At 58.9% G+C, this 14,999-nt stretch overlaps 1 protein-coding gene across 5 annotated transcripts in view; it reads left to right on the plus strand.

Moving 5' to 3' along the window:
• Positions 1–2,195: 2,195 nt before the first annotated feature.
• Positions 2,196–14,999, plus strand: part of LRRC7 (leucine rich repeat containing 7) — a 98,507-nt gene continuing 85,703 nt past the window's right edge. For 2 of the 5 annotated variants that reach the window (XM_077785298.1, XM_021535602.2), the window contains exon 1: positions 2,196–2,274. In XM_077785298.1, the coding sequence (XP_077641424.1) occupies positions 2,250–2,274 (25 nt within the window). In that variant the 5' untranslated portion in view covers positions 2,196–2,249. Of the gene's footprint in view, positions 2,275–5,201; positions 6,425–14,999 lie in introns of those variants that run through there. The other 3 variants (XM_021535601.3, XM_021535603.3, XM_031505576.2) reach the window with 3 other exon arrangements.

Genomic DNA, 14,999 nt, shown 5'->3' on the forward strand with positions numbered 1-14,999 from the left:
TCAGGGTTATCTATGTGCTGCTTTGATTCACCCCCCTTCTTCCCAGCTGGACTTGACCAGACCCTTCTGAGCCCAAACCTGCAGAACGCTTCTAGGGAACACATCCAGCTTTCCTGGGAAATTTGCTGAAAGAATTTCATTGTTCTAATGCAGCCAGGCCCAGAGCAGGAAAGGGGAAATGCATGGAAGAGCAGAGGCAAAGCCCAGCTTAGGGACTTGTTCCACTGCCCAGCTGGAGCTCTGCCTCAGCAGAGCTCAGGAGGTGCTGGAACCCACATTTCCCACTGTTCCCTGGAGCTCACATTCCTCACAGTTCTCTGGATTCTCTGGAACCCACATTCCTCACAGTTCTCTGGATTCTCTGGAACCCACATTCCTCACAGTTCTCTGGAACCCACGTTCCTCACAGTTCCCTGGATTCTCTGGAACCCACATTCCTCACAGTTCTCTGGATTCTCTGGAACCCACATTCCTCACAGTTCTCTGGATTCTCTGGAACCCACATTCCTCATTGTTCTTTGGATTCTCTGGAACCCACATTCCTCACTGTTCATGGAACCCACATTCCTCACATTTCTCTGGATTCTCTGGAACCCACATTCCTCACAGTTCTCTGGATTCTCTGGAACCCACATTCCTCACAGTTCTTTGGATTCTCTGGAACCCACATTCCTCACAGTTCTTTGGATTCTCTGGAACCCACATTCCTCACAGTTCTCTGGATTCTCTGGAACCCACATTCCTCACTGTTCTGGCCTGCTCTTTGCTGCCCTTGCTTTTCCTGTTTGCTGGAGTCGGTGGAACCACTGTGGAACTGGTGTGAGGTGATGGGAATTGAGGGTTTCAGTTCCACAGCTCCAGCCTTGGCCTTGCCAGCTCCAGGCTTGGGGGGTTTGGTTCCCACCTCCCCCTGGCACATCCCTGTGTTCCTCCCTCTCCACATTTGTCTTTTCAGGGAAGAAAAGTCTCTATTTTCTCAATAAGAACTCGGCTCTTCCAGGGGTTTTCCAGTTCCTTTGTGCCCTTCAGAATCTTGGTGTTTTTCAGGAACATCAGCACAGAGCTGTGATGTCACCGTGTCCCTGCGGCCACCCCGTGTCACCGCCAGGCCTGCCAGCACCCGTGGGTGGCAGTGGCTGCCCCGGAGCCCCAGAATGGGACACGGCAGGAGCAGGGCCGGCTTTGCTGCCTTTGGGAACACAGAAGGGAGCTGAGCAGCTCCAGGACTTGCTGCTGGCCCAGCTGCTCCGAGGGCCACCAGGAGAGGCTGCAGGAGCCCAGCCGCGGGCAGGGCTGTGGCAGGAGGTGTCCCAGCCGCGGCAGGGCTGGAACGAGGTGAGCTTTAAGGTCCCTCCCAGCCCAACGCGTTCTGTGTCTCCGAGAGCCCCGGAGGGTTCCCAGGGTCGCTGCAGGTCACACAGCGACAGCGGGCAGGGTGGCACAGGGTGGCACAGGGTGGCACAGGGTGGCACAGGGTGGCACAGGCACGGGCGTGCCCTGCTCTGTGCCGCGGGGATGGAGGACAGCAGGGCAGCCTCGGGTCCCTGCCGGGGGTTCCCCATGACCCCCGCGGGTTTAGCCCGTGGCCCGTGACACCGCAGCCCGCAGGGGACACCGAGCTGTGCCCAGCACTGCTCCCGGGAGGCTGCGAGCCCTTCCCGCACCTTGGCCCGGGTGAGGAAACCGCTCCTGTGGGAAGGAGCGATGAGCGGCCCGGAGCTGCCCCGGGGCCGTGGCTGGGGGCCGGGGGATGCTCCGGGGATGCTCCGGGGATGCTCCGGGGATGCTCCGGGGATGCTCCGCGCGCGGGGCGCCCCGTCGGGACGGGGACGGGCGGGGACGGGCGCGGGCACCGCCTGCGCGCTCCGCTCCGCACCGCATCCCCCGCACATCCCACACGGCATCCCCCGCCCCGCATCCTCCCGCATCCTCCCGCATCCTCCCGCATCCTCCCGCATCCCCGCTCCGCACCGCCCCGCGGGGGGGGCGCGGCCGCGTCCCGCCCCCCCGCACCGCCCCTGCGCCGCCGCGGAGCGCAGCGCGGGCGCGCAGCGGGACCGGACCCGCCCCGCCGCCGCCGCCGCCGCCGCCGCCGCCGCCGCCGCCGCCGCCGCCGCCGCCGCCGCCGCCGCCGCCGCTTTGTGTCTGGGCGCCGCCCGCGGAGGCGGAGCGGGCCCGGCCCTGGGCTCCGCGGCGCGGCGGGCGGCGGGACAGCCGCGGGCAGCCCCCGCACCGCGGCTCGGCCGCGCATGGACGCGCGCTCCCGCCTGCACCGTGAGTAGCGGGGCCGGGGCCGGGGGGTGCCCGGGCCGCCGCCGGGCGCGGGGAGGGGGCGCGGGGCGGCCCCGCCGAGGACAAAGAGCGCGGGCAGCGCCCGGGGCGCGCCGCCGCCGGCCCCGCGCAGCCCCCGCGGCGCGGCCGCGCAACCTGCCTGCGGCGCGCTCGGGCTCGGCGCGGCTCCTGGAAAATTCTGCGCCCTTCGCAGCGCCGGTGGAGGCGCGGGGAGGTGCGGAGGAGGCTCCCTCCCTCCCTCTCTCCCTCCCTCCATCCCTCCTTCCCTCCCTCCCTCCCTCCCTCCCTCCGCGCAGGGACATCGCCGCCTCCCGCGGTCCCGCGTGGCGCTGCCGCTGCGTGCCCCGGCCCGTTCTGTGTCCGGCCCGTTCTGTGTCCGGCCCGGTGCCCAGCGCGGTGCCCAGCGCGGTGCCCAGCGCGGTGCCCAGAGCGGTGCCCGGGGTCTGGGGGCAGCGGGCGATGGGCACCGGCTCCCCCCGCGCTGGGAGATTCGGGGGAGGCTGGGCAGGAGCCGGGCCTTGCGCTCGGAGCCCGCGTGTCCGTGCCCGTGCCCGTGTCCGTGCCCGTGTCCGTGCCCGTGTCCGTGCCCGTGTCCGTGTCCGTGTCCGTGTCCGTGCCCGTGCCCGTGTCCGTGTCCGTGCCCGTGTCCGTGTCCGTGTCCGTGCCCGTGTCCGTGTCCGTGCCCGTGTCCGTGTCCGTGTCCGTGTCCGTGTCCCTGTCCCTGTCCGTGTCCCTGTCCCTGTCCCTGTCCCTGTCCCTGTCCCTGTCCGTGTCCGTGTCCGTGTCCCTGTCCATGCCCGTGTCCATGCCCGTGTCCGTGTCCGTGTCGCTGCCGAGGGACAGCGTGTGCCGAGGGCACCGAGCCGCCTTTGCTCGTTTGCCCTGGGAGGCTGGGCCGGGGAGGGTCACGGACAGGAGAGCCCTGCTGGAAGTTCCTTGGCTTTTGGGAAATGGAAACGGTCCGATGGGGATTTTTGCCGTGGCCCACACTCCATCTAAATCCCTTCCTTTCGCTCCTGTCCGCCCGTGATTTCCAGCTAAAAACTCCGGCCACGTGCCGTTGGTTGGTGCCTTTAACCTCAGGTGCTTGGGTGGGAATAATCCTTGGGAAGAGCTGAAATCCAAAGCGTTTCCCTCAGCGCCCCACGAGCAGAGAAGTGACTTAACCCGCCGGCTTGTGCTGCTCCGCATCTGCTCGCTCAGCTCCTCGCGGAGGAGGAGGAGGAGGAGGAGGGAGGGATGCTCGCCATGGCAACCTCGCAGATTGCGGCCGCTCCGGGGAAGGAGCAGCGCTCGGGAAGGAGCAGAGCAGCGCTCGGGAAGGAGCAGAGCAGCGCTCGGGAAGGAGCAGAGCAGCGCTCGGGAAGGAGCAGAGCAGCCGAGCCGGGACCCGGCGTGCTCGGGCGGGACGGTGGCCCCGGGAGCGGGACCCGCTCTGGGGAGCGCTCCCGGTGCCTGGCCGTGGAGAGGGAAGGGCCCCGGGAGGTCACGGAGCCTCCTCTGCGTGCAGCCGCAGCGAGAGGAGGGCTCTTCGTTCTCCAAACATCATTAATTACCGTGATTATTCCGAAATTCAGTGATTTTATCATCCGGTGCCTCGCTGCGCTGCTTTACCTCGGTGTCCCTGTGAACTTTAACCTTGGCCTGTATTCCATCTGTAAAACTTTTTCTTTGGATAAAGCGGCGATTTTAATTTTTTAATTACCTCACGGAGGAGGAGCTTTGCTCTGTGCTTCTGTTACACAGTTGGTGTGAATTCCCTGAAAAAGGGGGGTTAGATTCCACTGATTTTAGCATTTGCTGGAGTAACAAAAGCTTTCCGGGGTGCCTGGTGGATCCGAGGAGCTGCAGCTCGGGAGCAAAGGCTGCGGAGGGCTGCGCTGGAATCCCTGGGAAGGTGCTGCCTGCCCAGCAGCAAATCCCCCACTCCCTGCTCCTGCAGCAATTCCTCGCTGCTTCCCACAATGCATTCACAATTGGTTCAAGTTTAAAACCCCACAGAAAGGATTTTAAAAGCTTGGGCGCTGTTCCTGGAATATTTCAAGGCAGCAGCACCGTTAGAGCCCCCAAAATTCAGAATAATCACCTGATTTAAGGTGTTTGCACCTGGTGAGGCTTTGCTGGGAGCGTTGATCCTAAAGCAGAGACTCCAGGGATCCCGAGCACAGCAGGACATGGCAATCCATGCCAGGACAGGCTGGGGCCGTGCGGTGGCAGCCCCCGAGTCCCCCCGAGCCCCGTGGGCACGGTGCCATCCCCTGGGCCAGCCCCGTCCCCTGGGGCAGCCGGGGCAAACCGGGAGAGGCCTGGGGTCAGGGAGGGGGACTGAGGGACAGCAGGGCTTCAGGAAGGGTGAATCCTCCTGGGCATTCAGGGAATTTTATCCTGCTGGAATTCAGCTGACACCCCTCCCCTGCCCGGCGGGGGAGCCGAGGCTCCGTCCCTGGCGCGCTCCAGGGTGCCCGTCCTGGCTGGCCCGCCTGGCACCGGGCTGGGCACGGTTTTCGGCAGGTGGAGGAGGAGCTGCTCCCCTGCGGGTGTGGATCCATCGGGCTGAGCATCGGCACGGGAAAAGCCGCTGGGACACAGCTGGGGCCGGGAGCCCACCCGCAGCACCCCGAGAGGGTCCCAGGAGCAGCCAGGGCCGCTTGAGAATCCCAATTAAGGAATTCGGGATTTCGGTGGATGCGAGCCCAGCGCAGCCCGAGCTCCTCGAGGTGGTACCAAGCCCTATTTAAAGATTTCCAAGAGCCACGATGTGTCCTTGGTTTTCATCTCAGCTCCCTCTAATTTTAGCGTGGTTTCCGTAGGCTCTCATTTGCAGATTGCATCAAATCCTAGGACAAGGCTTGCAGAACTCGGGGCTGGGTTTTGGTGGCTTTTTTTTTTTTTTTTTTTTTTTTTTTTTTTTTTTTGTGATTTTTTTTTTCCTTGGGAATGCAGCAATTTGTCGAGAGCAGAGAAATCCTCTGTGTTTGACTGGGCAGAGCCGCCCCTCCCGGTGCGAGCTGCGGAGAAGTTGGGGAAGGGAGGAAGGTGGAGGGATGAGCAGGGATGGCTGGAAGCAGCTCGAATGAGGCTGGAGAGCCCCGGGGAGAAGCCGCTGCTGGCGGGGCTGGAGCCAAGCGCAGAATCAGGGGAAGAAAGGAGCCTTAAATCCCCGCGCTCTGGGAAAAGGGAGCAAATACCGTGTTAATGGATCAGGTTCTGGTGAATAAAGAAGAAAAGAAGCTGTAAGATCAGGAAGGCTCTTTTTTATTATAAGGAGGAGAACATTCCTCATCCTTTAGTTCCCTTGGATCCGGAGTGAATGACTTTAGAGCTGCAAGAGTTTAAGCTCATCGGAGGAAAACGGTGCTTTTTAATTTTTTTCTTTTTTTTTTTTTTTTCCTTCCCGAATATTTTTGCTGGGGAAAAGATTTGGAAATGAGACTCGGAGCCAAGAGAATCCGTGGAGAGCAAATGTAACCTTTTCTAGGCTAGGAAGCAGTGGCCAGCGGGCAGAAATAATCCGAATTCGTGCGAGTCGGGCGGAGGAGAGCGCAGAGCCGAGCCGATCCCGGCGCTCGGGATGTAGGAGCCGCGGCGGGACTGGGAGCGCCGGGCACATTCCCACGGCCGGGAATCCAGCGCTGCGATCCGCCTCCCGGGGGTCGCGGGGCGCCGCTCGGGCAGCGCCCGCGCCGGAGGTCCGGAGCGTCCTTGGGATGCTCGGCAGCTCGGACCGACTCCGGGGGATCCGCCGGGAATAAAACCGCCTCTGAGGAGCCTTCGGGCAGCCGCGGAGCTCGGGAATCGTCCCCGCGGGCCAGGCGCACAGCGGGCAGGGCGAGCATCCCCCCGCGCTGCCCCGAGCGCTGCCCGGGCACCGGGGCTCGGCCCGGCCCTGGATCGCCGCACGACCCCGCTCCCGTCACTCGGACATCGCCGCCGCGGCGGCCCCGGAGCGAAGGGATGGCATGGCACGGGCACGGGCACGGGCACGGGCACGGCGGCATCCCCGAATTCCCCCCGCGAGGAACGCGCCGAGGCAGCGGATTCATCCCTCCCCCGAGCCACGGCAGGAGCCGCGAGCGGGGCCGGCGCCGGCGCCTGGTGTCCCTGCTGCAGAACCCGAGCCTGCTCTGCAGAGGTGCTGGCGACACCCGGGGGACACCCGGGGACGGGGGGGACACACCTGGGGGGCCGGGGGGACACCCGGGGGGCTCGGGGGGACAGACCCTGTGGAGCTCAGAGCTGCTGCCACCAGGGGACACGGCTCGGCGGGGTGGGGGACACACCTTGGTGGCTTTGTTTGGGGACAAACCCTGCTGGGGTTGAGGAGATGCTGGCAGGAGGGACAGCGCTCGGTGCAGATGCGCCTTGGTGGCTTTAGGAAGGACAATGATGGCTTTTGGGGGAGACAAACCCTGCTGGGGTTGAGGAGATGCTGGCAGGAGGGACAGAGCTCTGTGAGCACAGACCTTGGTGGCTTTAGAAGGGGCAATGGTGGCTTTGAGGGGGACAAACCCTGCTGGGGTTGAGGAGATGCTGGCAGGAGGGACAGCGCTCGGTGTGGATGCGCCTTGGTGGCTTTAGGAGGGACAATGGTGGCTTTGGCAGGGGACAAACCCTGCTGGGGTTGAGGAGATGCTGGCAGGAGGGACAGACCTCTGTGGGGACACACCTTGGTGGCTCTGTGGGGACAGACAATGATGGCTTTGGTGGGGGACAGATGCTGCTGGGGTTGGGGAGCTGCTGTCCAGAAGGGGACACAGCTCTGGGGGGACACACCTTGGTGGCTCTGTGGGGACAGACAATGATGGCTTTGGTGGGGGACAGATGCTGCTGGGGTTGGGGAGCTGCTGTCCAGAAGGGGACACAGCTCTGGGGGGACACACCTTGGTGGCTCTGGGGGGACAGACCCTGTGGAGCTCAGAGCTGCTGCCACCAGGGGACACGGCTCAGGGGGGTGGAGGACACACCTTGGTGGCTTTAGGAGTGACAATGGTGGCTTTGGCAGGGGACAAACCCTGCTGGGGTTGAGGAGAGAGCTCTGTGGGGACAATGATGGCTTTGGTGGGGGACAGACGCTGCTGGGGTTGAGGAGATGCTGGCAGGAGGGACAAAGCTCTGTGAGCACAGACCTTGGTGGCTTTAGGAGGGACAATGGTGGCTTTGTTTGGGGACAAATGCTGCTGGGGTTGAGGAGATGCTGGCACGAGGCAACAGCTCTGGGCAGGGGGACTTTGGTGGCTTTAGGAGAGCCAAACCCCACTGGGGGTTGAGGAGCTGCTCTCCAGAAGGGGACACAGCTCTGGGGGACACACCTTGGTGGCTCTGGGGGGGACAAACCCCGCTGAGGGTTGAGGAGATGCTGGCAGGAAGGGACACAGCTCTGTGGGGACGTGCCTTGGTGGCTTTAGGAGAAACAATGGTGGCTTTGTTTGGGGACAAACCCTGCTGGGGTTGAGGAGATGCTGCCAGGAGGGGACACAGCTCTGGGTGGGGAGACTTTGGTGGCTCTGGGGGCCAGGGAGCTGAGCTGTGGCTGCCAGGAGCTCTGTCTCCAGCTCTTCCCAGGTCAAACCCCAGCAGTCTCTGCTTTTCTCGCTTTTCCCCCCCAATATATAAAAAATCAGCTCCATGCAGACACCTCCACAAGTTCTGTTTCCAGCAGCACCTTCCATCTTCCCTTCGCCGCTGCCCTTCCCAGTGCTGACCTTTGAGGAGTCTCTGGGACAGAGGTTCCTCAGCCCTGGGACACGTCTGGGAGATGTTTTTGGCCCCGTGCTCCTGCCGGGAGGGCACTTGGACAGCCTGGGGCAGAGGGACAGGTTGGGATGGTGGTGGAGCCATGCTGGGAACGGAGGGATGAGGCTGGGAAGGGCCATTCCCTTCATAGGCAGCATTAAAATCAGGACTCTGGTGGTCCTCCCAGTGGGGATATCCTGGCTCCATCCTCTGAAGGGGTGGGAATCTCGGTGCAATTTGATTTTGCCCCAGGTATTTGCTGTGTGTGCGGCGTGGAGGCAGCTCTGCCTGTTGTTCCAAGAAATATCCCTACATTCTCCAGCCTGAGCACTAAATTGGTGGCTTTCAGCAGTTCCCTAATTATGTGAGACATTTTTTGTACTTAACAAATGGTTCTGATTCCTGCCAGCACTTCAGCCTGGTGTTCCAGGCCCGTGGGTGTCGGGGAACAGAACATATTTCTGTGTCTGTGAATATGATCCCACACGTTGTCTTAAGTGGGAAAATGTTCGCAGCCCTTATATGGAGAGAGATTTTTTTTTGATTCTTTTTTTTCCCCCTCTAAATCCATCAGCGCTCGCTCCTGCAGCACGAAGGCAGTTTGATCCTCCCGGTGCTCTCCTGGCTGGATTGGGAAGCAGAAATACACAATGGGCTTCCTCCTGCTCCTGGCAGGAGCGGGGCTCTGCCCTCCAGCCCTGCAGGAGTTGGGTTTGGGGTGGGGGATGCTGTCCCCACCTGCGGGGGAAGGAACCTGGGGGCTGCAGGTGCTGCTCCTCCTGGGACTGTGCTCCCTCCTTACCCTGCCTGGGAGCTCCCACCCCAGCCTGGGCTGGCATCGCTGCAGCCAGGAGCTGTGGGGAAGCTGGGGATTGTGGAAAAACCTGGGAATTGTGGGGAAAGCTGGGAATTGTGTCACAGCAGAGTGACGGGGCCCTGCTGTGCCAGGGGGATGTGCTGTGCCACGCAGGGAAATCCGGGGAGCACAGCAGGGCTGGGAGCGCTCGGTGCTGTCCTGAGGGAGCTCTGGGGAGAGCCTGGGACAGACTCCTGGAGCAGAGCCTTGGGAGGAGCTCCTCGGGCTGATGGAGGGCTGGAATTGCCTTCCAACGGGTTTTGTCCAGGAATAGCCACGGCTGCACGAGGTGTTCCTGTTTGGGAGCATCAATCCCAAATCCTCTGGGCTTTGTGGTGCTCATGGAGGAGCAGGAGGGGAGTGAGGCCAGGCTGGAGTGGCCGTGGTCACTCAGGCTGTGGATGGGACCCTGCCCCAGGGCTGGGCACAGGGGCAGGATCAGCCCTGAGCTGCTGGGAATGCTCTTCCCAATCCAGGATCCACTGGGCACTGCTGGCCAGGGACATTTCATTGTCCCTCAGGATCCCACTGCTGGCCAGGACAGCTCCTTGTCCCAGGTCCCTGTCCAGGGACTCCTGCAGGTTGTGCCATTTTGGGAATGAGGTTCTGCATGAGCCTTGGGCACCAGCTCAGTGAGTGGACCCGTATTTGTAGGAATTTTCCTTGGGATGTAGAACAGGGCTTTCTGGGTTGGTTGATCTATGGCTGAAGGTGCTGCAGTGTTTTTCTCAGGATTCTTTTTCCTGCAGCAAAGCCACTTCTCAGGATTCCTGCAGAAATACCTCTGTGGAAAGAGGCCACACTGAAAACTGGGAGCCTGGGCACAGAAAGCCCTGAAAGCAGGGAATTCTGTGCATTTTCCAGGGCTGCCCTTGTCTCCACGTGCCAGCAAAAGGCACCCTTTGAACGGGATGTCATTGTCACTCTGCTGGATGAGCATTTCCAGTTGTGATGACAACCGAGTGAGGACTTGGAGGAGTGGAAAAGGGAGCTCCAGGAGCTGCCAGGCTCAGGCCTTTCCTCAGAGCTGCTATTTTGGGGGGACTGCTGCAGCAGCAGCAGGTGTGAGGCAGCGTGTCAGCCTGGATTTCATCCCTGCCCGAGACACCCTGGCCTCGGAGCGGTGCCTTTGGAGAAATCCATCCCCAAGGTCGCTTGTATCCATGGGAAGGGCTGGCAGCATCCACCCACAGAGCAGCTGCCTGCTTTGTGTCCTCCTTCGGTTTCTCTTTAGTCCAAGTGAGTTTGGGGGAAATACAAACCAGGGTGGGGGCAAGGAGGCAGGAGAGTGGCATTCCAGGGAATTCTGGAGTGCCCATCCCTGGAGGTGTCCAAGGAAGGGCTGGGGGTGACCCTCAGTGCCCGGGCTGGGGACAGGGTGGGGATTGGGCGCAGCTGGGACCTTGGAGGGCTTTTCCTCAGGAATTCTGGGATTCTCAGGATTTGCTGGAATCTCATGCACGGGGTCGGTGAAGCGGGAGACCCTGGTTGCTGTGAGCCCCCAGACGAAGCCGGGGCTGGGTAAATGAGAATTCGGGGCTGGGTTGGACCCTGCCTGGCCCCCTGTGCCCGTCCAGCCAGGGCCAGCCTCTCCTGCAGCTGCAGGCAGCAGCACAGGGGCCTGGAGCTGTGGGCAGGGAGAGTTGTGGTGCTGGGCACTCGTGTGCAGCTGTGAGCCACAATTCCAGTCACCATTTGTTTCCCAGGAATTCCCGGGCAGCTCGTCCCCATATCCAAACACATTTGCTTTTTCCTTGTCTAATTTAGTTCCTCTCTGCCCAGCATTTGTGACTGCATGCAGCAGATCTGACTCTGAGCTATCCCACAGCTTTTTCTTTTTCTTTTTCTTTTTCTTTTTCTTTTTCTTTTTCTTTTTCTTTTTCTTTTTCTTTTTCTTTTTCTTTTTCTTTTTCTTTTTCTTTTTCTTTTTCTTTTTCTTTTTTCTTTTTTCTTTTTTCTTTTTCTTTTCCTTTTCCTTTTCCTTTTCCTTTTCCTTTTCCTCTGTATCCTCACAATCTGCCTGGAGTCAGGAGAGCTCCACGGGCTGCATTCCGTGGGTCCCAGTGCAGGGCAGGAGGCTCCTGGACCTGTGGGAGCTTTTGAGTGAATCTGCTGCTTTGTTGAGAGACTCATCCATGTTTATCCCAAAAAAAAACCTTCCCAAATTTCCTCTGGAGCAGCTACAACCCAGCTAATTAAAACAGGGATCAAAACGGGCGTTTGAAATGGAAGTGAAAATGAAATTAAGAGAAAATAAAGCAAATAAAGATTGAAATAGAAATAAAACACAGAGTGGTGGCTGCTGCCACCATTTAACTGCAGATACAACATGAGCACTTCTTCTTAATTAAGGAGTGGAAAAAGCTAATTAGCAAACTGCATCGTGGCATTGTTGTGGAGATGAGGGCTTTGTGACTAAAGTTGCTTTGAGGAAGCAGGCCAGGAAAGAAATCCAGGTTTCCTGCAAGATCTGTAACGATTTTGTAATTGATTTCCTGGAGCAGGATTCTTCATTTGATGGGATTTCAGCTGCTTGTGTTTGTGATTTCTTTGTCAACAAGAGGAGCACAAGCCAGGTGTGTTTGGGGCAGTTCTGAGAGCCTGGGACAAGGTTTAGTGGGTGAAGTGCAGTGGGTGGAAGGGAACTTGAGCTGTGGTTTATTCTGCACAGGCAAATTGGGAATTTGGGATGGCATTAGAGGAGCTTTGGGGGTTGGAATCAAATGATCTTTCATAGAGCCCCAGAATATGCTGAATTGGAAGGGACCCTCAGCATTATTGAGCCCAAGTCTGTCCCTGGTCAGGACATCCCAAGTGGGAATCCCAAAAAAGGGGAAAACACCCGAAAAAAAAATCAGCAAAATCCAACTCAGACCATCCCACAATCCTGTGACTCGGAACACATGCAAATGTTAAAAAAAAACAAAAAACCCTTAATTTTAAGCACGTTCAGGCAATTCCAGGGCACGTGGAGAAGCCGAAAAGGAAAGATCCTTTCCCACAGGAGCCCTTGGACTGGGCAGACGCAGGGATGAGCTGGGTCTGGTTTGGAGCAGCCCTGGCAGGAGCCCACCCCACGCTCCCTGAGCGTCCCTGGGGTGGGCTGGGAGCGTCTGGTGGCCTCGGGCAGAGGGGACTGTCCCCTGCAGGTGCTGTCCCTTTTCCCTGCCAGGCTCCCGCCGCTCCCATTTGCAGCCTCATTTCACCTGGGACAGTGCCTGGAGCAGCCCGGGGGACCCTGGAGCAGCAGAGCTTCGTGGATGAGTAAATCAGCAGCTCCTGCAAGTGATTCAATGAAGGTGGCATCTCCGGGCAGCCTCCTGGCGTGGTTTTGCCAGGTTTGGATGGATTATTTGAGTGTTTGCAGGAGGCTTTCCATGCTGGGAGCAGCGGGCAGAGCATTAAATGCAGGGATGCCAGGTTGTGCTGAAGGGCAGCATTCCCCGTGCCAGGCGCAGGGCTGTGCATGCTGCACAAATATTGCAGTTTTTCCATTCAGGGGGTGGCGTTTGTGCCTTTTCCTCCCGTTCCTTCGGTTTCATTGCTGCAGCATTCTCTGGAATAAATGGGGGAGAAGCTGTGGCAGAGCACAAACCTTGGGATTTCTCTGCCACGTGTTCCCTGCCTCCTGGGAGGCCGTGGCCTGACGGCTGCACTGATTCCTTTGGCCTTTCGGGCAGTTTTCCATGGAATCCCAGAGTGGTTTGGGTTGGGAGGGACCTTAAAGCTCATCCCATGCCAGCCCTGCCATGGCAGGGACACCTCCATGTCCCAGTGCCTGGGCACTGCCAGGGATCCAGGGGCAGCCACAGCCTGCCCAGCCCAGCCTGATCCCAGCTCAATTCCACCCCAGCCTGGGCTGGAATTCCTGCCTGATCCCAGCTCAAATCCACATCAGCCTGGGCTGGAATTCCTGCCTGATCCCAGCTCAAATCCACCCCAGCCTGGGCTGGAATTCCTGCCTGATCCCAGCTCAAATCCACATCAGCCTGGGCTGGAATTCCTGCCCAGATGATCCCAGCTCAATTCCACACCAGCCTGGGCTGGAATTCCTGCCTGATCCCAGCTCAGTTCCACCCCAGCCTGGGCTGGAATTCCTGCCTGATCCCAGCTCAGTTCCACCCCAGCCTGGGCTGGAATTCCTGCCTGATCCCAGCTCAAATCCACATCAGCCTGGGCTGGAATTCCTGCCCAGATGATCCCAGCTCAATTCCACACCAACCTGGGCTGGAATTCCTGCCTGATCCCAGCTCAGTTCCACCCCAGCCTGGGCTGGAATTCCTGCCTGATCCCAGCCTGATCCCAGCTCAGTTCCACCCCAGCCCAGGTGAATCCTTTCCTGCCCAGCCCAGCCTCAGCAGCAGCACTCTGCACCATTCCAAACCTCGTCTAAGCCCTCGCATCAATCAGAGCTCATTTCAAATCTGGGAGTGCAAGCACTGAATATTTTAGATATTTTAGGAACCGCAGCCCGTGCGCTTTGGCAGCATCGGGGTTTGGGTTTGGAGTTTGGTGGGGATTGGTTTAGGGATTTTTTTTTTTTTTTTTTGGTATGTTCATTGGCATGGCCAGGCACTTTCCTTTCAATTTTTCTGGATGTTTCCCTTTCCTTTGTTTGTTGGCAGCTGAACAAGTGTCTGTGCCTGATGGTTGGGTGAGAGTTTGGTTGCCCCGTGAAGGGGATGATGCTGCAGGGGGACGATTAAACCCAAGGCTGGTTATTTTACGTATCCTGAGACTTTTCACCCTAAAATTGAGGTTGTGCTGTTAGCCTGGAGGAAAGGAGGAATTTCTCAAAAGGTGGTCAGGCCTTGGAGCTGCCTGGGGAAGTGGTGGAGTCCCCATTCCTGGAGGGGGTTCACAGCAGCAATGGAAGGAAGGTCCCTGTCCATTCTCCACGCTGGATTTGGGATCAGCTCCAGCATTCGGTGACGTAAGAATTCCAACAACTGCAGAAGAAGCTCTCAGGGACTCTGCCTGTCCCTGAAAGGCTTTGCTCCTTCTGATGGTTTCCAACATTGCTTCCAGTTTCACAGCTTTTAAAAATATCCTTCCCAGTTTTGGTAGGAGGAAGTTTTCCTGCAGGAAGAGCGAAATTGCCATAAAAGGCTTGTTATTAAATCTTACGAGCTCGGTGTTTTTAATTTAACTTGTTACATCACAGGAGTGTGAATTCATTAAACCTCCTATTCTTATATGTGGGATCTATTTTAGCTGATGAATCTCTAAGAAAAAGGTTGGAGATGCGTCAGCAGCTCCTGTGGCTCTCTGGGAGGAAAATAGATGGAACGCAAAAGGACAGTATGGAAGGGAAGGGAGCAGTGAGTGTGGCTGGCTGCAGAGGAGGGATCAGCCCCTGATCAAACCTGGGGGGATGTTCTGGAACGTTCCCATTCCCGTCCCACCCTCGGGATGGGCTGGATCCTCCTCCAGCCCCTCACACCTGAGGCTCTCTGGCAGCTTTACTGGGAACACATTCACCTTACAGCACCCGAGCAGGGCAAAATGGGCTTTTCTGGGGTTGTGCCAGTGCAGGAGAACGTTCCTGTGGGGCTCTGGAAAATCCCCTGTGCCCTCCTCAGGGGATGTGGCACTGTGGGGCAGCTCTGGGCGTGCTCTTTGCCTTTTATTCTGTTTTTATTCCACGTGTTGTAACACCCCAAGCAGATCTTGCTTGCTTCCTGCTGTCCCAGATCCCTCTGCAGCACAGCGTTCCCAAGGGAAGCTGGGCCTCCTGCCTTTGGCTTTCCCTGAGGGCTTGAACTTAAATTTAAACTTTGTTTGGGTTGGGGGGAGCTTAAATCCCACCCAGTGCCACCCCAGCCACGGCAGGGACACCTCCCACTGTCCCAGGTGCTCCAGCCCCAGTGTCCAGCCTGGCCTTGGGCACTGCCAGGGAATTCCAGCTGCTCTGGGAATTCCGTCCCAGCCCTGCCCACCCTCCCAGGGAACAATTCCCAATTCCCAATATACCATCCATCCCTGCCATCAGGCTTGGAAGCCACTCCCTGTGTCTGTCCCTGATTTTAAATCACTTTATATCACCTTTAACTCACTTGCCTTCAGTCTTGGAAGCCACTCCCTGTGTCTGTCCCTGATTTTAAATCACTTTATATCA

Source organism: Lonchura striata, chromosome 9 (assembly GCF_046129695.1).
Source record: "Lonchura striata isolate bLonStr1 chromosome 9, bLonStr1.mat, whole genome shotgun sequence".
Classification (NCBI taxonomy): domain Eukaryota; kingdom Metazoa; phylum Chordata; class Aves; order Passeriformes; family Estrildidae; genus Lonchura; species Lonchura striata.